The sequence below is a fragment of the Myotis myotis genome, unplaced genomic scaffold (genome assembly GCF_014108235.1).
Source record: "Myotis myotis isolate mMyoMyo1 unplaced genomic scaffold, mMyoMyo1.p scaffold_m19_p_6, whole genome shotgun sequence".
NCBI lineage: Eukaryota > Metazoa > Chordata > Mammalia > Chiroptera > Vespertilionidae > Myotis > Myotis myotis.
This window is the reverse complement of record NW_023416368.1, coordinates 5,056,188-5,080,264: the sequence shown is the minus strand read 5'-3', so window position 1 is coordinate 5,080,264 and position 24,077 is coordinate 5,056,188. Positions and strand designations below refer to the sequence as shown.

General features: G+C 47.4%; 1 protein-coding gene and 1 long non-coding RNA gene across 3 annotated transcripts; one reads left to right on the top strand and one right to left on the bottom strand.

Moving 5' to 3' along the window:
* The first annotated feature begins 98 nt into the window (after nt 1-98).
* ATP6V0E1 (ATPase H+ transporting V0 subunit e1) lies at nt 99-23,098 on the top strand. Its single transcript, XM_036312896.1, has 4 exons — nt 99-287; nt 4,650-4,697; nt 14,831-14,953; nt 22,627-23,098. The coding sequence occupies exons 1-3, from the start codon at nt 184-186 to the stop codon at nt 14,922-14,924; spliced, it is 246 nt and encodes an 81-aa protein (XP_036168789.1). The 5' UTR covers nt 99-183; the 3' UTR covers nt 14,925-14,953; nt 22,627-23,098.
* On the bottom strand, nt 9,825-14,831 carry LOC118658032. 2 transcript variants are annotated; one of them, XR_004968183.1, is made up of 3 exons: nt 13,356-14,831; nt 10,182-10,561; nt 9,825-10,024 (listed from the first exon to the last, which is right to left on the bottom strand). It is a non-coding gene; the product is annotated as an uncharacterized LOC118658032 (long non-coding RNA). The 2 variants fall into 2 exon arrangements; XR_004968184.1 differs by lacking the exon at nt 13,356-14,831 and adding an exon at nt 10,700-11,275 and having other exon boundaries at nt 9,826-10,024.
* Nucleotides 23,099-24,077: the final 979 nt, after the last annotated feature.

Genomic DNA, 24,077 nt, shown 5'->3' with positions numbered 1-24,077 from the left:
GCCCCGCCAGGTGGGGGCGGAGCCTGTCTCTCCGGACCCCCCGAGGGGCGGAGTCGGCGCGGGGGTCACGTGAGGACGCGGGAGGCGGGCCCTGCGCGCGCTGGTCACGCGGCCGGGTGCTGACACTTCCGGGTGGGACCCGAGTGCGGCGGAGGGCCCGGGGCTGGCGGGTCGGCGGCCAGCATGGCGTACAGCGGCCTCACGGTGCCTCTGATCGTGATGAGCGTGTTCTGGAGCATCGTCGGCCTCCTGGTGCCCTGGTTCATCCCCAAGGGTCCCAACCGGGGGTGAGTGCGCCAGGCCCGCAGGCGGAGGGCGGGGGGGCGCGCGGCCCGGAGCGGCGGCCGGGAGGGGGAGGGGCGGCCCACCGCGGAGACCTCGCCGGGGTGGCCCCGGCCCCGAGCTGGCCGCGATTAGCCGGTCGCAGCAGCGTCGGGGACTCCCGGCCGGAGCGCGAGGAGGGTCACCTCGGGCGGGCCGTTCTTGGGCAGCTGTTCTCGGGGAGTGTTTTCCCGTCACCGTCCCGGGCGGGCGGGGGTGGAGGGGGTGTCGTCGGAAATGGGTTTATGCCGCCCCAAGAAGAAGTTGGGGCTCGGCCTCCTGCTCTGCACCCGAACGAGGCCTGGCCGGCCTCGAGGAAGGGGTCGGGTGGATGAAGCAGACGTTGCCCGGGCGCTTCTCACGCTGTCGCAGTCGCACGGGGCAGGCTCGTGCAGCGACGCCCAGCCCAGGCCTCGCCCCCGCGGGCGCCGGGGGTGGTTGGGGCCCGATCCGCATGGAGACGAGGACCGCAGAGCAGGACTATCGTGTAGAAACCCCTGCGTCATGCCGTCGGGAGGGCGCTCCCCACGACCTTGTGTGTGAGTAGCAAGTTCTTAGGGTGATCGGTTAAGAAATACACTCACTCCCCCCCCCCCCCCAGGTCAAATAGAGCTTAACCTATTCTGTAAGTAAGCTGTTATTGTATGAAATAGAGGCTTATCTTCAAAGGAGCTTTGGCACACTTTTTTTTTTTTTTTTTTTTCCTTTTCGTTCCTCTTTTGCCTCTTAGTCATTTTTTCTCTGCAGGATCATGTGGGGTGAAACTTAGACTGAAGTCACCGTTTGTCAGAAACACCATTTTTTCTTTGACGTGAATCGGTGGCTTCACAGGGCTTTGCATGCAGTCAGCATTCAGTAACTATCCCCCGAGTGGATACTTGTACGGCCTTCAGGGAAGGAAAGAAAAGGCTGTTACCTCCTTAATATTCTGTGGCCGGGACCCTTTCTTGCTCTTAAATAAACGTGTGTTGTGACACCCGTTACTTCCAGCTAGTTTAAAAGTAAAACGTAAGTCAAGAAGGGAAACTGGTACATGAATTTCCATCATTTCGTAGCATCAGGGCCCCCTTGCCTTCCTCCCTCCCATCTTCCGGAGCAGTAATAGGTGAAATAGAGAGTCAGAATTCAGGGGTTATGAAAGCAGTTTATAGTCACCAAATGTTAAGTTCTGAGACTGGTTTCTCCCACTGGAGTTAGAGTTTCTGCCTTCAACTCTGTCATTACACCAGCGATTGTCAACCGTGGTGCAACAAGCATTTTTAGAACATGAATACCGGCTATTCAGTCAGGGGCACTGACCTCTTTCCCTTGGATTGTCAAATAAAAACATGACAGCAGCCAACACAACCATGCTGTCAGGGGAGACTGCCCTGTCATGGACCATAAATATAGGTCATATAATCGAGTTGCATCTTATTGGTCAGGTTGGATAAGGTTACATCTGATTGGTTCGTTCTTGGTACCAAAAATCCTTAGACAGGCACCTGATTTTTTTAAAAATCACTTTGGCACAAAAGGGGTAGGTAATTATTATTTATTATTATTTTTTTTGTAAATCAAAATTACACCTATATTTTTGTCAGATTGGCAAAAATATATATATATATTGGTGTGCCACAGAATTTTAGTAATTAGTTTACATGTGCCATGAGATGAAAAAGGTTGAAAATCGCTGCATTACACGACTGTCTGCCTTTCCAGCCTTCATACTCAGAAAAGCATTTATTGTGTTGGTAGCATTGACCACTCCTTTCTTAAAGACCCCCATCGCGCACCCCCCCCCCCCCCCAGCCTCGGGACTTGATGCCCATGCTGTTATCCCGGGTAATGAAATGCCTCCTAATGTGCTTGGCTACAAAGTTTCTAGCCCTGGTGTCATGATTCAGGTTTGACCTGCTAGTGACACGTTATCCGGGTCTAAGCCACAGCCGCCACCCCAATCCTTATATTTCCTGCTCTTGGCAGGACTGAGCAGGTCTTGAAACACAGGGCCTCCTAGGAGTTACTGTAGTACATTTTGAGAAGCACTGCCCCTACCTGGATGATCCCCGTGACCTTGAGCAATTTAGTTAACTTTCCACATTCCCATTTCCTCATTGTAAAGTGGAAATGTTAGTGCGGAATTAGTACTAGTTTTCCTTTGCCTCCTGTAAAGACTGCAAGTTAATTTTTTAAAATACATGAAGGAGATGAATTGCTTCAAGGACTATGGTGAATTTTTAAAACAGGAGAGCCTATATATATATAATTTTAGAGAGGAAGGGAGAGGGAAAGAGACATAGAAACATCAGTGATGAGAGAGAATCATGGATGGGCTGCCTCCTGCACGCCCCCCCACTGGGGATTGAGCCGGCAACCTAGGCATGTGTCCTTGACCAGAATCAAACCTGAGACCCTTCAGTCCACAGGCCAATGCTCTATCCACTGAGCCAAACCAGCCAGGGGCCAGGAGAGCCTTTTTGATTTGAAGCATGAAGACATCTTCATTAAGGAGATAGTAAAGCACCTTCATAAAGGTGCCCCGTGTGAGGGGAGGAAGGGAGACTTTGAGGTTCTATCCTCTTTCCTGCGAGACCCCTGCACATCAGAAGACCGAAAATTGGGTGATGAGGTTTTCAGGACCTGGCGAGGCATGGAGAGAAAAGGGCAAAAGGGAAAACTTCTGAATCTATGTGTAACCTAAAGCCCCTTCCTCATTCTCTCCTGTGACTGATAAAAGGATGAAATCAGGTCTGTGCCTGAACCTCTTTCCTGGCCATTCCTGTTTTCATGATTCCCGTGTTTCTCTCTAGGAATCCACACATCTCTAAAAGTTTCAGGTTTTTCACGGTGGCTCCCTTAGCAGTAGGTTGGGGGAGGAAGCACAGGAATTGATGTGCCAAGAGTTATAAGCTCATTTTTCTCGAACATGCAGGACATTTTCAGACATACGGAAAAGTAGGAAGAGTAGTATGACTGCTGTGTACCACCACGTAGATCCAGTAATTATGTTTTCACTTTTGCTTCATCTCTGAATAAGTGAGTGTGTGTGTGTCTGTGTGTGCACATCTCACAGCACTTTTATCTCAGACACTTTTATCTCAGACTCCCCTGTTCACCCTTATCCTCCTTTCCTGCTTTGTTCTCCATCTGCACTACTGTCCTTCTGGCGGATGGATGGATGGATGGATGGATGGATGGATGGATGGATGGAAGATCTATCTTGTTTCTTGTTCCACTTGTTTGTTGTCTGTCCCCCCCACTATCATGTAGACTTCACCAGGGCAGGGGTTTTCCTGTTTCCTTCCCTCCTGTCTCCCCAGAGCCTTGTACACACCGGACACTCAGTGAAAATCTGTTGAGTGAATGAGTGGATGTGCCAGTATAATCACCATAGAGAATACTACGCACAGCACTTCCAAAGGATGAGTTAAAAATAGCAATAGGAGTTCTGATATTTGCTTCCCGCCTTCTAGGAGACAGTCCTTCTTACTCTGTGAGGTGTGGGGACCTTTCTTTGGACACGACTCTTGGGGATGGTGGGGGCACTGAAAGGTGTGACACCACAGGGTGATGTGATGAAAGGAATATTTTAGAACGAGTAATCCGGGTGATTGCTGAGAGAACGAAAGGGAAGGAAGACAGCTCTGACAGAGCCACCAGGTAGCTAGACAAACTTGATGAATTTTCATGCTAAGCGTGGGAACGGAAAGGAAGACGTCCACATAGGGGAGGATGCTTTAGAAGGATTAACCCACAGCATTTGGTGACTCTGAGGGTGCAGAGGAGGCATGAGCACAAAGATGACTGATCTGAGGGTGGGGTGGTGGGTGGAGTGGCAGAGCTGCTTCGGGGGAGCAGGGGGTCAGAGGGGAGCCTTTGGGAGGCGAGGTGGGAAGAGGTTGGCATGGACCCAGTTTCAGAGTGCTGACATTCACTTTTTCAGACAGGAATGGAGATGGGGAGAGGGCAACACTAGAGAGCCCCATTTTCAGCAGCACAGTGTCATTTTGTGGTAGAAATGCCAAACGGGGTAGTTACTTGGACGTCAAAATGAGTTGTCACTGCAGCCTTTGCATTCAGTTTCAGGTGGGTTTGGATTAGACATCTAAGCTGTGACATGAGTGCATATCCCTTCACATACAAATAATGTTTAATTATTTACTTTAACTTCTACCAAATGCACCCCAGGGTGCAGTGCAGTCTGTGGGTGTTGGGACAGGTTGGGGTGCCTTTTCTGGGTGCACAGTCCCTGCTTGTGTGATCACTTGGGAAGGGGACTTGAACCATCCTGCAGTGTCTGCATAGTTTGCAAGTGATCTAATTTTTTGTTTGTTATTGTTTTTTAGAGTTATCATCACCATGTTGGTGACCTGTTCAGTTTGCTGCTATCTCTTGTAAGTATGTTTCTCTTGTAAGTAATTTTTTCCTAAAATAATAAGCATTATTCTTGGCATTTATAATGTATGTGGTGGGAAATGAAATAAGTGCAGCATGGTTGTTGTGAAACTTTACAGCTTTGTTTCATTGAAGCTTATCCCTCATGCCTGAAGAATAAAATAATGTCTGAAGAATAAAAATAGCATACTTTTTTAAAAATTTAAAAACCCCCACAAAATCTTTTAAAAAGAAAAAATAACACATTTTCTATGTTCAATATTTATATTTACATAATTTTATAATTATGCCATTACTTACATAATTAAATATAAGTATATTTACATAAGAACTGTACCGATACTCTCTCCCTCTGTCAACCCAAGTACAGTTTATACTCACCAGAAATTGTATTGTAGTGCTTTGTATTTCACTATTGTGAAGTATTTAGGCCTCGTTTCACTTAAATATTTCACCATCTCACTTAAATAAAGCCATTCTTTTTTGTTTGTGTCCATGGACTCTGCATGTATGTTCTTTGGTTAATCCCCCCTTCCCTCCCGCAAAAGCCATTCTTTATTATGACTTTTGCTCATCTGCTGAACAGAAGTTGAGGTAGAATTGTAATCAAGTAGGGTAAGAACAATTTTTAAAATTAAAATTTTTTAAATTTATTTTTGTGAATCCTCACCAGAGGATATTCTTTCTATTGCTTTTCTTTAGAGAGGGTAGAGGGAGTGAGGAGGAAGAGGAGGGCGAGGAGGAGAGAGAAAACACGATGTGAGCGAGAGAGAGAGACAGACAGACAGACAGACACATCGATTGGTTGCCTCCTGCACTCACCCCAACTGGGGCTGGAAATCGAACCTGCAACTCAGGTAAGTGCCCTTGACCAGGAATTGAACCCACGACCCTTGGGTGCACAGGCCGACGCTCCAACCACTTAGCAATCCAGGCTTGGGGGAAAAATTTTTAAATTTATAAGTGTAATACTTAGCATCTATTTGAATAGATTATATTCATTTATAAAAACTGTTGAGTGAATACTATTTTAGGGTATGTAAGGTAATCCTCAACATATATTTTTGGGAGACTGTTATTGAGCCTCATGAGTGGCAGAACTGCAGCTTAACTGCTTGAAAGATGTTTCCAGCTCTTGTCCACCTTCTCCCCATGGGGGGTGGTACCAGGCGAGCCCCGGGGGAAATCTGAGCATTAGTTCATGGAGAAAACAGCCACTGCAGAGTAGTCAAAGGCAAGCTCCTACCTCTTGCTGTCTAGATTTTAGCCCATTTTTCCCTTGGCACCAGCGTGCTTGTGACAGCTTGTTGACTGGGTTCATACTGTCATCGGTGTATGCACAGAGGTAGTGCACCTATTTCCAAAATTATTTTTTTCTTTTCCTGGAAACCTGATTATATGTCCTACTTATTAGCAAGTTATCTGTCTAAAACATATGGGTGTAACTCAACCCTAAATATTTTACATACCTGCTTCCACAAAGGGGTGGGATTCTGCAATAAATCAGAAAGTCAAAAGTTCACTGTTTGGTGCTAGTAGGTACCAGTTATTTCTTGAAAGTACCTCTTTTGAAGGAAGACACACCCAAAGAAACTGGATTTTCTAGACAAGGTCATATTTTGAAATACATTCCTGGACTTTTTAATTGCCTTCTGTTTGTGGCAATATTTTCCTCTTCCCAGTTTGTTCTAGTTGAAGGTTAGATTCTGTGGGGCGTGACGTGTCTGAACTCTGAATAAGCCAGGATCTCCGCCAGTGTGACCAGTTTGTGTTCATAGTTCAGAGGAAAGTCGGTTTCAAAACAGAAATCCAGCTGGGGCCCGGCCATCGTGGCTCAGTGGTTGTGTGTCGACCTGTGAACCAGGAGGCCATGGTTCGATGCCCAGGTTGTGGGCTCCATCCTCAGGGTGGGGCGTGCAGCTGATCAGTGATTCTCATCATTGATGTTTCTATCTCTCTCTCCCTCTCCCTCTCTGAAATCAATAAAAATATATTTAAAAAAAGAACAAAGAAATGCAACTGGGGATAGGCTAAGATTGACATGCTGGTGAAACTTCTGAGAGATGTCAGATGGGAAACTGGATACAGTGGGGCCTTGACTTACAAGTGTCCCGACTAATGAGTTTTTCCAGATACGAGCCGCCTCTCGGCCGATTTTTTGCTTTGAGTTGCGAGCTAAAATTCAGGTTACGAGCCAGCTTCAGATACCCCACCGCTAGTTGGCGCAGCGAACGTCACAGTGAACGCCACAACATCAGCCCAGCATCACGTGTCTCACTCGTTCACTTTTGATTTGACATACGAGTAATTTGAGTTACGAACTCCGTCACGGAACGAATTAAACTCGTAAGTCAAGGCCCCACTGTATAAGGAGAGATATTTGAGGGCCTGAGACTGATTTCCTCAAGCAGTGGTTGTCTGCTGCGGCTGCTGCTGGCATCCGGGGGCAGAGGCCAGGGATTCGGCTGTACTTCGGACAGTGGACAGGACAGCCCCCTCCTCCCAGCAAAGAACCAGTCAGCCCCAGGTGTCAGTTCCGCTGCCGTTGAGGAACATGCCCTAAAGAGAGTCCAGGGCCAGAGCTCAGGAGTGCCAGCATTTAGTGCACAGGTGAGGAGGGCCAGAAAACGGCACCCTGAGCCTTCCCTGTTGAAGTAGGGGGAGTGGCCAGAATGTATGAAGGAATCAGAGGGCAGTAAACTCAGCAGACATGCTCCCCAAAGCGGAAGTCAGTATTCCATGGGAGTGGGAGAGAACTCTCTGGAGGCAGCATTGGCGGGGGGTGGGGAAGAGGAGCAAAGAAGTTCGTACTCCCTTCGCCAAGCCTGAGCCATCTGGTGCCAGCCCTTTCTGATTGGGAGCTTCTGGGAGCCCGGTTTCAGGGCAGCTGGAGGCAGCCTAAGTGAGAACAGGAGGAGGTGTGTGAGTGAGCGGCAGCTCTTGGGGCAAGCTACAGAGAGCCCAGTGGAAGCGGGTGGGGGAAGGGGAAGGGCGGGATGTTGGGTCAGGTGGTGAGATGAGCAGCGCAGTCTGGGAAGGAGTTTAGATCATGGTACATGGTCCTGGGAGGTTTGGGGAAAAGTTTTTTTTCTGGCAAAAATTGAGGTGAAAGAAGATAAGAGATCTGTTGAGCTTAGTTCTTACAGTTCCTGTTGTTCGGCGAGAACTGCACCTGAGGCTTTCCATAGGCGGGCAGTCAAGAGGCCCGCGGTTGGGTGGCTTTGTTTCCCAGTACAAATGCACCATTGAGTGAAGCATTTCCTTTCTCCATTCAATTGCTTTGGCATCTTTGTTCAAAATGACTTGACCACATACCTGTGAGTCTATTTCCAAACTCTCTGTTCTGTTCAGGGATCTCTTTGTCGAGGCTTATGACAATACCATACTGTCTTGGGTATTGTAGCTTTGTATTGAAATCAGGAAGTCTGAGTCCTCCCTGTGTGCTCTTCAAGGTTATTGGCTATTGTAAAATAGCCACATACGTTTCAGAATCCCCTTGTCAGTTTCTCCAAAAAGGCCTGTCCACTGTTTCTTCTTTCATCTCCAATCTGTTAGTAGGCCCACCCAATGATTTTTTTTTTCAGTTTGTGTATTATACTTTTTAGTTCTAAAATTTCCACTGGGTTCTTCTTTTTCTTGTTTTAATTTATTTCTGAGATTTCCAATCTCTAGTACTATCTAATACTTGGTTTTCATGTTTTGTTAGTAGAGTTTATTAATGTGCTGTCTATGGGATGAGTTTGATACTCTGTTATTACCAGAACCAGAACCTCGCCTATTGACATTTTTACTTTCAGGTTGCATAGTTTTTATTCCTGTAGAAGTTCTTTTGCTTTTATAGTTTTGCTTCCCCCTCCCTTTTTCCTTTCCTTCCTCCTTCCCTCCCTCCCCCTCTTCCTTCTTTCTCCCTGCACATATTTTAAGCTTATCTTATTTCTTAAGACAGAGTTTATTTATAACCTGTATCTGATCATTCCAGTATCGAAAGCCCTTACATGTCTGTGTCTGCTCTTTGCTGCCTTCTACTCATGGTACCTTGTTTCCATATGTGTTTAGTTACGGTTGACTGCAAGCTGTTAATTTTCCCTATAATTTTATATGTATGACTTCTTTGAGGTCTGGTATGAAGGTGAGCTCTTCCCAGAAAGGATTTACATGGCTTCTGTTAGATGCCTAAGGCCATCACCAGTGTGGCTTAAATGAAGTAAAATTCTTGATATGTGTTTACTTTTTAAAAACCACAGAATGAATTTGAGTTGTAAACCATCATGATAACCAATTCTCAGTGGTGACCAATTCTTCCTTCTTGGTACTTACATTTGAGACAGGTGATTTTCCTGGCATTTCTCTTGGGGGGGCTCTGGGTCTTGGGTTTTTGCGGGGAGGTATGTGAAAATTGTATTAGATTCTTTACCTTGCATGGGCCCTGGGCTTTATCTGCTCTTCCCCATGTCCTGTGAGGTCTCAAGTTCATCTTATTAGTATATAGTCTCAAGGTACAGAAAGCTATCTGCAGTCACTTTCCTTTCCTCTCTGGGTACTTGCCTTCGCTTAGCTTTTTGGTCTGAGAATTACTTACATTTCTCTCATGGATACATTGAAAATATTTGGCTCTCTTGACTATTTATAGTGGAAGGGAAATCTGCTAGATGAAAAATTTATTTTTCTTATTCTGCCTGTATAATTTTTTTCCTTTCTAATTTGGAAAGTAAGAGTATTGTTACAGACTTTGAACTGGAAGGCCTGATATGGAAAGTATGTAGAAAAGAAAGGAAAGCTATTTCAAGAGCTGGCAAAAATAGGGCATGTCCCTGCCGTATGAAAGGGTCATTAGAGATAGGGTTGGCATAAGGTTAATGAAAAATCATTTTGTGCCTTCTCATCTGGAGCTTGGGGTCCTCTCCTAAGCTCCTATGGCTGTGGCAGAATTCAGTTCCTTGTGGTTGTAGGACTGAGGTCCTACAACCTGCTGGCTATTAGTTGCGGGTCATTCCCAGCTCCTAGAGCAGGGGTGGGCAAACTTTTTGACTTGAGGGCCACAATGGGTTCTTAAACTGGACCGGAGGGCTGGAACAAAAGCATGGATGGAGTGTTTGTGTGAACTAATATAAATTCAAAGTAAACATCATTACATAAAAGGGTACGGTCTTTTTTTTTTTTTAGTTTTATTCATTTCAAATGGGTTGGGTCCAGCCCGCAGGCCGTAGTTTGCCCATGGCTGTCCTAGAGGCTACCCACATTCCTTGTGGAGCAGCCCTTCCAACTTCAAAGCCAGCAATAGAGTCTCCATTGTGTAAAATCCTTCTCATCCTGTCGCAGTCTGAGTCTAATAAGGAGATAAAAACCACACAGTAGGTTAGGCAGGAGAAGTGTAACAAAATTATTACAAGCTCTGACAAAAGAGTGTAAGATATAAGGAAACTCTATATGATCCTCGGGCTGAGGGAGACCCAAGGAAAGACAAACTTGAAAAGGATTCAGACCTCGTTGGAGGTGTGGCTCAGTCCACCCGACAGCAGAGAGTTTGTTGGTTTGGCCAGGCTGGAGTTGGTCTGGAGCTGCTGGGCAAGCAGTGTGCCACCTTCTGAGTACAGGCAGGAGAGCAGGTGGCCAGGGCCTGGGTGTGTAGCCCAGTGCCTGTGCCGGTCAGCAGGCCTCCGGAGCCTGCGGGCCATGCGGGGACTCTGGTTGTGAGGTCAGAGGCCTGCAGGAAGGTTATTTCCAGGCTGAGGCTACGAGACCAAAGAGCAACCATGTTCTGGGCCTGAGCCTGCTCGTGCTTCGCCAATGTCCTCCCAGACTCCCTGTCCCCGCCTGCAGTGTCCCTTCAGCTCCCTCTACCGAGAGCTTATCACCACGCTCTCTTTAAGGAGAAAAAAGGAATTCAGTTGTTTCTGTGAGTGCATACGAAAGGGTCTGTTCCGAGCTAATCACTCATAAGTGATACACACGCTCCACATGCCTTTCGTCAGGGAGAGCGCTGTCCCTTTTAGGAACTCACCCAAGTAGGTCACGTCCACCCAGGATGACTTCCCTTCCCTCAGGCCAGCTGTCTGTTAGACACTGATCACAGGAGTGACCATCATCGTATTCACTGTCTTGGGTTTAGACGGTGAGCATGCCAGGGGTTGGGTGTCTTGGGGGACATCCAAGAATTCTGCCTGCCACAGCGGGGAGGGGTGGAGGAGAGGCGGAGACGAGGATGACTCAGTGCTGCCTGAGGGACTCCTTTGTGCAGCACACAGGTTGTATCTCATTCCGTGCCTCAGTGCATTGTAGCTGTCTCACGAGAAAGAGGAGTCACCAGTATTTATTAAACCTCTGTTTGTCAACTACTCCACAGAGCACTTGCATATATTCTCTCTTTATTTCTTAACATCTTGAGGCAGGGTTTATTATCTTCACTTTACAAAAGGGGAAACTGAGGCTTGGGGTTGTAAGGCCACTTGCCTGGAGATAGCTAATATTTATTACTAGTGACCCAGTGCACAGATTTGTGCACATTGAAAGGAAATTAATTAGAAGGGGCCGGTGGGGCAGGGCTGGGCAAGAAGGGCTGGACACACCCTGGAGCCAACCTCCCACGGTCCCTCCCCCGGCGTCTGCAGAGTGAGCAGGGGGTCCCTCTGGCAGGTGGGGGTCCCTCGGCCTGCTTGGCCTGTGGGAATCAGGCCGAAACCGGCTCTCAGACATCCCCGAGGGGTCCCCGAGTGCGAGAGGGCACTCTGCAAAGTTGCTGTTGTACAGCATGTGGAACGCAAATGCAATAGTGCAGTAAACCAGCAACAACATAACCCATGGCCGAATGTGGAATCGCAAGGCCCCGTGAGGAATTGGGCTCCCTCCTCTCTGGTTTCGGGGTGCGTCTCCGAGAACTGCCGCTGACAAGTCACTGCAGCTCCTCTGGTGGTCAGTGCGCATCATAGCGACCGGTCAGATAGTCGGACACTTAGCATATTAGCCTTTCATATATATAGACAGATAGCTGGATTTAAAACCCAACCCTGCCCAATACTGAATTCATATTTTCTAATAGCATCCAATAATATGTGCCTTTGAAGGGGTTTGTTTCAGAGAGATTATCTCGGTGGACATAGTGCACAGTCTTCTGTGTCTCTGCTGTCTCTTAAGGAAGCCACTGATAGAGGTCACTCGTGTCATTGCCCTCGCTGGAGGGACAGTGGATCAGAAGAGAAGTTCTTGCCAACAGGGAAGCTAGGCATTTATCCGCTTGATCTGTGCGTCACCGGGAAGTAACCGTGCCACCCTGCTCCCTGTTCTCATATCTGAGTGTGAAACAAAAGAACAAAGCAGATTGGGGAGCTGGGTGTAGCCTCTTCTGTGGGGGAGGACATGCAGTCTGGCTGGAGAACCCTGGTCATCCAGCTGAGCTCAGGACAAGTGGCCGGGAGTGTGTGTAGAATGAACCCTCCCAGAGCACGGGCCACTGCTGTCCTGGTTTCTCTCTCACAAGTTCACGGGCCCTGCAGGGCTTGGTCCCTCTTCCCATTCCTCTTTGCATCCCCAGAGCTGACCTGGAGCGTGGCATTGGTAACGATAGTGGGATAGACGGGGACTTTGGTGTCAGCTGGCACAGTGGGACAGAGAGTCCTGGGTCCCAGCCGGGCCTTTCACGGGTTCACTGGGGGGATTATGCTCTGTAGGGCTTAGCGTCCTGTCTCGAATAAGGAGCATGGACTTGACTCCTGGCCCATGCCAGCTCTGCAGGCTGATGTCACGGCACCAGAGCTGCCCCAGGCATTTGACTATCTCAGATGGGTGGTTATGAGGCTGGGCTTAGGTTATGGGGACTTGGGGAACAGTTTGGCAGATTTAAAGGGTACATTTCGTTCTCTCTTCCTGGACACATGAAGTAATAGGATCATTGGAATATGACCTCTTCCTCCACCCACTTCCATCAATTCAGACTGGATTTTCCCCTCCCAGTTCTCCACTGTGTTTGTGGAAATTTCAAGTCGGGTTGGAGTCGGAAGGGCAGGCACAGAGCTCAGCTGGTCAGAGGGGGACAATTCCCCCATGAAATTTCAGAGGAAAGGCCTGGGCCATTTCCCAAGGAACTTTCTTGAACTGTGGTTTGTTGGGGTTTTTAAGTGAGATGTTTTGCTTGAATCAAAACATGAAAAATAGTATGGAAAATTAAATTCGAAAAAGTTTCTCAGTACTGACCTGAGCAAGCAAAGTAGCCTTTGTTCTCGCTTCTAGATATCTCTTCCTTACCTCGGGTACCAAAGGCTTGGCCTGGATTTAATCAATAATCAGCAGATGGCTTATTTCCTTATTCCCCAGAACAGTTTAGATTTTGCTAAAGGGATGCCTTCGAAATGTCAGTACTTCACCCGGTAGCTTTTGTAGTGGGAGCGTTAGTCCGACTGGCTTTCTGGTTCAGGAGCTGCTGCCACCTAATGAGTAGTGTGAGCGCAGGCAAATCATTCAGCCTCTGCCTGCCTCAGTTTCCTTAACTGTGTTATGGGAGGATTAAAGGGACGGCTCCAGGGGAAGCGGAGCGTCAGTAATTGTACAAGCTCGCTGGGTCATACAGCGTGCAGCCAGGAGGCAGGACCGGGAGCTGGGCTTTCGTTCGGTGCTGTACGTTTTTGGTGAAGAAAGGGGACAGTCTCGTTTAGGTTCTAACGTACTTTTTTCACGTGTCCAAGCGTTAGCCAGTTACCTCAGTCCCTGATGAAAGGACGGGCGGCTGCTGCTACCGTCAGCTTCTCTGCCTGCTGGGCTGGGGGAAGTCCTGGGTCAGTGTGGAATTTTCCATGACTGGGCTCTGCACCGTGAGTGAGTGTGCGCTGCAGTCACAGAGTGTTCCCGTGTGCCTGCCTGCGCTGTCCTCCCTCTTTTATTACAGTGGCAGAGAGATGTTACACCCCAACGACACGCCTTGGTATTTTGTTTGTGTTTAATACTCTAGTTCTCGGGACAGATCAGAGGATCTCATCTGAATTAGCTTTTTGTTTATAAAGTGAGTCAGCTGGAGGTATCTACTTTGGCCCCGCCTTCTCAGGTGTCAGGTTACCTGTCACAAAACTGCCTTTTGTGGGGTGGGGTGGGGAGGGGAGGTGCGCTGTTTCTGTGGGCGCAGGCTTCTGTGCAGGCTGGTCATAGTGAGCAGCACCGGCCTTTGGATCCTTTGATTGGAAGAATTCTAAAAATGACAGTAAATGAGAAAATAGAGATCCAACCAGACAATGGCCTGGTGGGGTTTGGCTAGTTCCCGTCTTATAGGGGAATTCAAGGTCTTAACATTTCTTTGCCTTGGTTCTAGCTCCGTCGTTCTCAGGCGTCATTGGGTTTGTGACGTATTCTACCAGTATAAAACCACTGTGAACAGTATGAGAAAATGTTAGACAGTTTGACTGTGCTGCTGTTCACCTCTAACCCTGGGGTTCTGTGTAACACCATGGGACTTCCTGCATAAGCCGTCCGTAATCCAGAGCCACTCCTGTCTCTACAGTCTGAATGAGCAGTTGTTAACGCCAGCCATTTGGTTCCCCTCTCCCGGCTCATTGTAGTGGCGATGGTGGTTAGAGAAGGGGCACTCAGGGTTGGGGTCTAATTGGGAGACGGTGGGCCGAAGTTTAACCTGGCTGTGCCAGTACAAGTGGGGTGGCATCTGGGCTGTGTGTCAGCATCTGTAGAATGGGTAAAGGAACACCAGCTTTTCCTGAGCTTGAGATTAGGTAGAAACACTCTGAGGGGGTAGCGGGGGTGGGCTGGAGGGGGTCAGTGCGGGGACAAGGAGGACTGTAATACTTTCAACAATAAAGAATAAAAAAACCCACTCTGAGGTAAAGATACATGAATTCAGGAAGTCTTAGGTACTTAGATGAAGAAACTGAGAAAAGACAGAGCTGTCCTGTGAGGAAGCTTCACTTTGTAATACGTGTCGAAGCCAAGGCCAGGTGTGTCCTGTGAACAGCTTGTTGTAAGCTGTTCGCTGGGCTCCCTTCAGCACCGTGTGTGAGGAACTTGTATTGAAGGTTGGTCTAAACAGAGTAGACTCAAGTTTTAGTAAAGCTCCTTTCCCCCGTCCTGATTGAAAATGGTCCTGTTCCCGCATGACTTCACCACTTGTGTTGTCTTTCCTCCCCCGTTATTCTTTCAGTTGGCTGATCGCAATTCTGGCCCAACTCAACCCTCTCTTTGGACCACAGTTGAAAAATGAAACCATCTGGTATCTCAAGCATCACTGGCCTTGAGGAAGAAGACCCGCTGCCCAGCCATCGAGGTGACTATACCCTTGACCTTTCTCATCAGTGTTGTCAGTCACTCAGCTAGAGTTTGCCTTGACTTTTTCTCAGAGTTCTGTGGCCACTTTAACACTTGGCAAGGGCAGGCACTGAAAGCAAACATGATCTCATGAAGAGCAGAAGCAAATTTGGGACTTAGGTCATTTGCTTTACCAAAGGATTTATCCGTAAGATTCTCTTAAATTCTCCTGTTACCCTGCCATTTAAGATCCAGTTTGATGTACAGGATTGATTTTGCATGCTGTCTTTCAGGCACAGTTCAGGAACGTGACCACTGGTAGTTGGTGTTACAAGACCCAGCAGCTTCAAGAAGTGCCTTTGAAATTAGCCTTTCTGAATGCTCTGGATAGAGAGAGACAGGTGTTTTTTGAAAATTGGTCTTCAAATTGCAGCTTTTATTTGGTTCTGAGTATTAGAGGGCAGGAGTGGCAGAGCGGAAAGATTAAACACCAGCTGAGAGGCGGAAAGCCTGTCATGTAGCTTGTTCCTCTGTCTCCATCATTTTGATAAAGTGGAGTTAGTGCTAAATGTTTGACTGGGTTCTGGTGCAGCTTTGGGGCAAGGGCACCTCGTTGGTGGTACTGTGCCTGTCAGGAGACACATGGTGTCTGGCTCCCTGGCCTTAGTGATGCTGAGGTGATCAATGGGTTCAGGTAACGGCAGCCTGGTTCTCCAGTTGTGAAGTTCTCTGTCGGCCTTCCACCCAGCGATTTTATCCATTACTGAGCTTAGTTTGAATTGAGTGTTTCCATAGAAATTGCAAAATGGTGAGTTTCTAGTTCTACATTTGATTCGATGAACTCTTTCAAAAAGAAGAACTTCCCCTCATCAATGAGGATTATTGAGTAACCTAGAAATATAGGTCATACAGGAAAAGCAGGATACATATTTAAGTTTTTAAAAATTTTCAGACAACAAGTTGTTGGTGCTCAAGTTCCTTTGAGGATACCCAGAGCGGTTCCTTGTTTCCCCCTTTTTAAATGTAATCAATTACATTTATTATCCTTTTTATGTTCAACTAGAGGCCCAATGCACAAAATTCGTGCAAGGGGCTTGGCCCTTGCAGCCGCGGCGGCTTGCCTCGGCCCTTGCAGCCCTGGCTTCATCCCAAAGGTTGTTCGGCTATCTGGTCTACTTAGCATATTATGCTTTTATTATTATAGATTATGATAGATTGTTCTTTCTTTGGCCTGTGGGAGCCTGTCTAGATGGGCTTATATGTCCTTTTGATCCTAGTCTTCGTTCGTTTCCTTACTTTCTGGCAACATCAAGATGTCCCAGACCCCTCTCTTGTGTGTGTCCTGGCCCAGGCTTCGAACCAACTGCTCCTCCAGTTTCTTTCTGAATTTCCCACCGAAGGGATCCTGGCTCACTCATCAGTCCTCCAGCCCGGCTGGCCCCGGTTCCTTTCAGTGGGAATGGTATTTGCAAGTCAGGATCTGATTGCCAGGTGCGCCTGTTTCTGCTGGGGTGTTGTTGCTTCTAAGTCTTTACAATGGATAGAGCCAGAGGTGTGTACTTTTAAGAAGAAAAAGGATCATGAGTTCATGTTAGCATTTCTAATTCAAATTTGACATTAAGGTTTTTTTACTTCTTAGGTTTTTTATACTTGAGTATCATTCACATATACTGAAAATCTTAGTTCCTAAAGACAGTAACTTATTATTTACTTTCGTTATCCTATAGTACATATAAAATAGTTTCAAAATAACATTATAACTACCAACTATAACTTTATTGAGTGCAGTTTAGGATATCTTTTCTGCTTTATTTGTCCTTAGAATGAATAAAGAACAGAATGCTGTTTTCTGAAATCCTTGAAATAATTATTGTTCCTGGGGGTTATCAAGTTGATATGTAGTTAGATTAAGTTTTATTTTGTGTTCAATTCATGGTAATTTTTTTTATTTGCTGCTATTTTGAATATGTAAAACATATTTCCAAAGTCAAAATTGTAAGCAAGATATATTCAGAGAAGTCTATCCTTTAAGTGTTTCATTTTGCTTAGGATAAGCAAAAACATACGTGTGCGTGTGTGTGTGTGTGTGTGTGTGTGTGTGTGTGAGATCTCCACCCTCCCCTCCCACACACAGCTATCACGGAAAATGCATCCGCACTATTCTGTAGCTCGCTTTCCCCGAACACAGAAGTCTAGAGCTTGCTCCTATCAGTGTATAGAGGTCTCCCTCAAGTCTTTTCATAGCCGTTGATGTCCTTCTGGGTTTTTCTAGTCTTTGCTATTGTTGTTGTTTTTTTTTAAAATATATTTTATTGATTTTTCACAGAGAGGAAGAGAGAGAGAAAGAAAGTTAGAAACATCGATGAGAGAGAAACATCGATCAGCTGCCTCCTGCACATCTCCCACTGGGGATGTGCCCGCAACCAAGGTACATGCCCTTGACCGGAATCGAACCTGGGACCTTTCAGTCCGCAGGCCGACGCTCTATCCACTGAGCCAAACCGGTTTCGGCTGCTATTGTTAATAAAGCCACAATAATATCCTGTGCATATGACATTATATATATTTTTTAATCATTCAAGGACATGTTCATTGATTTTTTTTTTTTTTTTTGAGAGGGGGGAAGAAGGGAGGGAGAGAGAAAAAAAAGAAAACACGTTGATATGAGAGAGAAACATCAATAGGTTGCCTCCTATACACACCTAACCGAGGATCGAAACTGCAACCTATGCCCTGACTGGGAATTGAACCCACAACCTTGCAGTGTATGGGACAGTCACCTGAGCCACACTGGCCAGGGCGACATTGTATATTTTTGCTAGTTATCTTTGCGTTAGATTCCCTGAAAATGAAATCTCTGGGTTAAAGGTAAAAATACTTTTTTTAGATATTACACATTCCCTTCTCTAGTGATTGTGCTGTTTTTGCATTCCCACCAACAGTATAGCCCAGGGGTGGGCAAACTTTTTGACTCGAGGGCCACAATGGGTTCTTAAAACTGGACCGGAGGGCCGGAACAAAAGCATGGATGGAGTGTTTGTGTCTACTAATATAAATTCAAAGTAAACATCATTACATAAAAGGGTACAGTCTTTTTTTTTCAGTAGTTTTATTCATTTCAAACGGGCCGGATTCGGCCCGCGGGCCGCAGTTTGCCCACGGCTGGTGTAGCCTGTTCCTCAGCTGGATTTGTGCCGATCTGATAGGTAAATAGTCAGTTTTTTCCTCTTTGCCCAAAGGCGTTTTGATTTCCCTCTTACATAGATTTTTTTGAAAGATCGGATTCATAACATCTTCCTACCTGCCTTCCCCCCCCCTCGCCCCCCCGCAAGGTCTCCTTTTTAACTATGGATGTTAGGTAAAGATGCCGATGGGGCTTCAAAGCTGAGCACTTCCAGCTCTGCCTTTCATGACCTCTCCAAGCCTCACCTCCTTCCCTTAGAATTGGGCCCTCAGGCCCTGAATACACTGGTGTGTGGATCTGAAGGTTTCATTGGCCGTTCTTCTTGGTCTCGTGTGTGTGTTAACCTAATTGATGAATTCCTAATGTTTGCACTCTGGTCCACAGCACCAACTGGGGCTGCTGCTTGAAACCCTTATATTAAAAGGTTGTTCCTTTAAAAGCAAAGTGCCAAGAAGTAGAAGGGCACAGCCAGGCGAACCCTAGTTATGAACACCCTGTCATGTTTATTCCCCGTTTGAGGTGGTGATTATGGCAGTACCAGGACTCTAGGCCTTTGGGAGACCAACCACATCAAGAGATCTAATGTGTGTGTAGCATTGGAGCAGGCAGAACTCGTAAGACAGGACTTCACTTTTCTTGGTGGTAAACTCAAAAGATTGAGCTAATTTTGAACTTTGAACTTCGATGATGAAGTGGGATGATGAGGAGGTGCAGAATCCAGCTGCAGGCCTTCTTCGTCTGGTGAGGAAAAGTGTTTGATCCTGTGCATGACTTAAGAACCCAGGTTTGGAAATTAGCAGGTGTAAGCTAGACATGATATTCAGCAAGAGGAAAATGAGAAGCAGTTGTGAAAGCTTTAGAGAAATTTTATACAGGTGAAGTCGACTTGATCTGAACAATACAGTTGACACCTCGTTCACCTTTTGCTACTTTAATCACTTTCCCTGTCGCGATTTTCTTCCTGTATCGATAGGCTGAGTGCTAGCGAGTTGTATTCATTGGCTGGAAGCCTTGCCCAGAACTGGTCAGAACAGTGCTCTCTCCATCGTCGCCCCGCCAGCCCTGCCCTCCTCACTATGGAACTGTCGCAGCAAGGCTGCTGTTTCTGTCCGTGCCCCGTTTTCCTGCAGCCGTGGGGTGTCCTGCTAGTCTGTAGTCTCCTTGGGGTGGATTTGGCTTCAGCTGTGTCCTGGAGTTAGTTGGTTTGCCACGTCATTGTCCTGTGTTAGATGAGCTTACATGGTTTGCCATGGTCCTAAAGGGCAGCAGTTCTGTTTTAGTCCACAGTCTGGACGGAGGGGAAGAAAGGGCATTGGTAATTAGGCCTCTGCCCCGGGGGAGCTGTTTTTCTATGCATTCCAAAAAGATTGGAGTGTTCACGAGGTGCATGGCGCTGAGCGGGCATTGCAGGGGACCCTGTGAAACTGCCAGGCCTGTGACCCGCGAGACAGTGCGAGCCGCTGTGGGTGCAAAGCGTGTCTTTGATCTGATCTCTGCATATTCTGCTGCCACTTCAGACTCAGCCAGGTCTCCACTTCACTTCCTGATGTCACAGTTTTCTCTGTCACTTAGCGTCAGAACCTGCTGATCACTTCTTTCTCCTCTTCCTCGAATCCAGTTGATCCTGTGACGTCTCTGTGTCTGTTCCTTCCGACACCCTGATTTCTGATCCAGTCACTCAGCTCCGAGTTACTGCAGTGGCTCCTCATCCGGTCTCCCTGTTCCTACATCAGTGTATCCACACACCGCGCCCTGTGTGTCTTCCTGGGGGAGCACTTCCTGAAACAGCTCACGGCCTGCCCAGAGCCCTCCGTCATTCTCCGTGGGCTGTGGCAGGTCTTTTTAACCTGAGGCCCCTGGGTTCAGCGGGTACAGGCCCCTTGAAATGCACTGTAACATGTTGTAAGCTCAGCTTTGTCAGGGTCACCAAAGGTCCCTGAGCCACAAAAGAGAAGAAGGACTAGTCTGCTGGTATGCCCAGCTTTCTGCCCTGGCGGTCGAGGCCTCCCGGTCTGCCCTCAGACCACCTTGGCAGCCTTTGCTCTGCTTTCCTCCGTGACCTGTGGTTCCAGCCCCACTGTTTTCATGATCTTGACCTACTTAGCTTTACTTACCTTTTCCTGCCTCTTGCTACCTACTACATGCATTAATTTAGAAAGCAGGTTAGTAAACACCATTTTTCATTCTCCTGTCTTACTCTGCTCCCCCATTCTCCTGCGGTTCTTCCTGGTGCTTCTTGGGGAGTGAACAATAAGAGGCAGTCAAGCAAGCTAAGGGTGTGTATTTAACAAGTCAAGGCAAGGCACCGAGTGAATGGCAAAAACTGGGGAGCTAAACACATTTAGGGGGAAGACATTACTTTGAAACCAAGTGGCCAGGAAAGAAGTGCAAGGCCTTGCAGGCTGGACACATACGTTACACATAACAATAGACAAGGAATTATTTTGTGAATCTGTGATATCTATCTTTGAATAAAAATATATTGAGCCCTAGCCGGTGTGTCTCAGTGGATAGAGCATCGGTCCTTGGAATGAAGGGTTGCGAGTTCAATTCCGGTCAAGTGCCATACCTCAATAGCAGGCTCAATTCTCTGGCCCTGGTCGGGGTGCATGCAGGAGGCGACCAATGGATGTGTCTCTCTCACATAGATGTTTCTCTCTATCTCTCCCTTTCCCTTCCACTCTCTGAAACACAATGGGAAAATATCCTCATATGAGGGAGGATTAACTATATATATATGTGTGTGTGTGTGTGTGTGTGTGTGTGTGTATATATATATATATATATATTTTTTTTTTTTTTTTTTTTCCACTCATCCTTCCCTGAACAGATTTCCTAGTCTGCCTTGGTGATTTGATGTTGTCTTCATTCTCAGTTTTATCTGAAAGTAGCCTTAGTGATCTCCTTATTTTCTAAAACGACGGTGTGGGCTCTTTGTGGGGTTCCCCTCCCCCATCCCAGTCTAATCAGAGAGATGATTAGAATATGGGCTTCCTTAATTCACTCGAAAAGCAAACCCTAAGTGTATTCCATTTAACATAATGCTCACTCACATTTATCTTAAATTGGCTATCATTGAGCTCGAGTGAAAATTACTCCCGGTTTCTTTGTGGTTTTTCAAAATTGAAGACCTACTTTTTCATTTCGTGATTATTTATTTGTCCAAAAAGGCCTCAACGTTGGGGAGTCTAACAAGTATGTTCTTCCTAGAAAATGACCAGACAGGACATCTGTACCCACCCTTCAGTATCCTCAAGTAAATTCCTCCTGGGCCTGGAGCTCAGGTCTGTGCAGAGGAGCCGTGCTGCTGGCTGGGGGAGGAGAGAGACGCTCCTTAGATGGGGGTGGGGGTGGGGGCAGTTGGGGAGGAAGGGCTACAAGAGCCACTGGCTCCGGAACTGCCCCTCTGCACCTGCTGTGGTTCTTTCCTGCTACATGGTAAACTGGTCCTCTGATCCATCTTGGGGTGAATGTACCTGCCATAGGGTGTCCCGACAGCCTGGTGCTTGCCACCCTCCAGGGCCGTTGTGCTGCCCCAGCTTGCACCAGTCTCTTGTCCGCTTCTGGGCGCCTGGAGCCCCGGCCTTGGGAGCCTTAGCCACTCTGCACTGTGGATCCTCCTGGCTCCGCCCACTGACTTGGAAAGCCTCATGGGCCCATCAGTTCTCTGTGCGCAGTTTGACCTTCAGTCTTGTCAGACCTGCATGCCACAGCCATGCCTCATCCAAATGTAACTAGCCCCTCCCACTTGCGCTTACCCTCAACGTTCTGGCAAACTGTGGTCGTAACCAGCTCGTTCTCTCACCGCCAGCTCAGCCGTGTGTGGAAATTGCCTCTGAAGGACATTTTCTCTTACTTGGTTTTTCACTTCAGAAGTAGCATATGTGGCTTTATTTATATAGTGTTATAAAACATGCTTTACATAAAGGCGTTTCCGCGACCACGTTAGCAGTTGGATGTGTGAAGATGCCTGGTCTGGATGTTTACCGGCTCTGCAAAGGTGGGGTTGCAGCTTGAAGCTTCTAGCAAAAAAGACTCCCATTTGTCACCTACACTCGTGCTGGCGAGAACAGGGAGCTCGCTAGGAGCAACTTCAAGCTCCGGGGACGAGGAATGTGCTCCCTAGGAGCCTCACAGAACAGCTTGCGGCAGCCTCGCTTCCTTGCTGTGAGAGGGGACAGGAAACAGACTCTTGAAACCAAAGGGAACTCATTAGGTTCCAGTACGATCGGTCTGAGGCACTTGGCTCTTCCTCTTTCTGTGACACGGTCAAACCTACTTGTGATCCTCAGTGTGGCAGTGTCCTTGGTAACGTGACCTCTTGTCGCAGCCCTGCAGCGCCTACCCAAGTTTGCAGGTTGACTGAGCCCACTTCTCCCTCGAGTGTTCATTGAGCACCTGGGTGTTTTAAGTGACTGGCCTGATTGACTTTGTTGATGTCAGCCTGTGCCCTCCTGCGAGTGGGGAGGGGGGTGGGGACCAGTGACTAGCCCGGCTTTGTTTTGCAGGTCATGGCGAGAATTCCTCTAGATGTGCAGTCACCTCCACACTGGGCCGCCTTCCTTGGCTCGCCTGCCCCGGCCATCCTGCCTTAAACACCCACAGCACAGTTGACTTATTCTCCAGTGCAGTGTTTTCCTGTTAGCCTTTTACACTTTGATGAATTATGTGCCTCCTTAATCTGAGCGGTGCCCATGCCATCAAATGCTCATGCGCTCCCCTGAGACAGAAGGTGCTCTGGAACCACGGCACTCTCCTGGGACTGTGGACCTGAAGATGGCTCCTGCCTGCTCATGACACGGGACCAGTGACGTGTTCAAACGCTGTCACGAGACAGTGAGACTCCAGTGCAGCAGCCGTAGGAGAGCATGTTCAAGGGCAGATCTGTCCCGACAGAACTACACCAAAGTCTATTTTCAGGATGAATTTCTTACTTCTGCCATCTTTTGGAATAAATTATTTTCCTGCTTTCTATGGAAATCTGGTGTTTGTGTTTGTTAAGCTCATTTTTATAAGCTTCTGTGTCTCTAAATAAGGCCTTTAACAAAGGCCTTGCAGTTCGAACTCAGGTTGGATGGGTCACAGTGGCCATGTAGTTTGAGGCGCCTGAAGAGACTGGTAAGTACTTTCTTCATTGTTCAGTAAGCATTTGAGGGCCTGCCCTAGCCAAGGCACTGGAGGAATCAAAGGTGTAGAATCTGTGGTCTGTGCAAGTGCAAGAGCTGTTATGCTGTTTGAAGAGGAAGATCAGTCTGCGTAGAACCAGTGTGCGTAAACCGTGGGTATGATGGTGAGCAGGTAGCAGGTCGGCACCAGCCACAGGGACGACCTGGAACCAGCGGTTCATTGTCCCATCACACCCTCAGACCCAGGACTGGAGAAACTCAGAGTGATTTGAAAAGCCTGGCACCGGGGCAGTAATTCTCGATAGCAAGCATCTCAGTAATGCACTATGGGGGGGGCTTTATTCGTTTTAGACATTAAAGTGGATCTAAGTTTTCACCAGCTCGAGGCTTTTTGACAGCCAGCCAAGAATGGATTTCCTGTTTTGCAGTTTGTACTTTTCTATTCCTCCCAAACTCGGAACTCATTGCTTTGCTAGTCTCACAACCAAAGGGAGTTTCAAGTTGAAATGACTCTTCTGCTTTCATTTTTTTCTTTCCATTCTTTACTTTCATTTTGAACATGAAGTTTTCATGAGCGTTAGGCAATACCAGTACTTTACATTTCCAGCAAAGGAGCCTGTTTAGCTAATTTCATGGAATGCATAAAACTGACTACTTGATGCCAAAGGGACCAACCATAGTGGTATATGCTAAGCCCATTGTTTCATAGGTAAGGGATCTGAGCCCAGACAGGGAGAATCATTTGCCCAATTCAGCACAGCTCGTTAGACGCAGATGGGGACAGGGCTGGGGGGTGGGGGGAGGTAGGAGCTACAGCAGCGGTTCTCAACCTG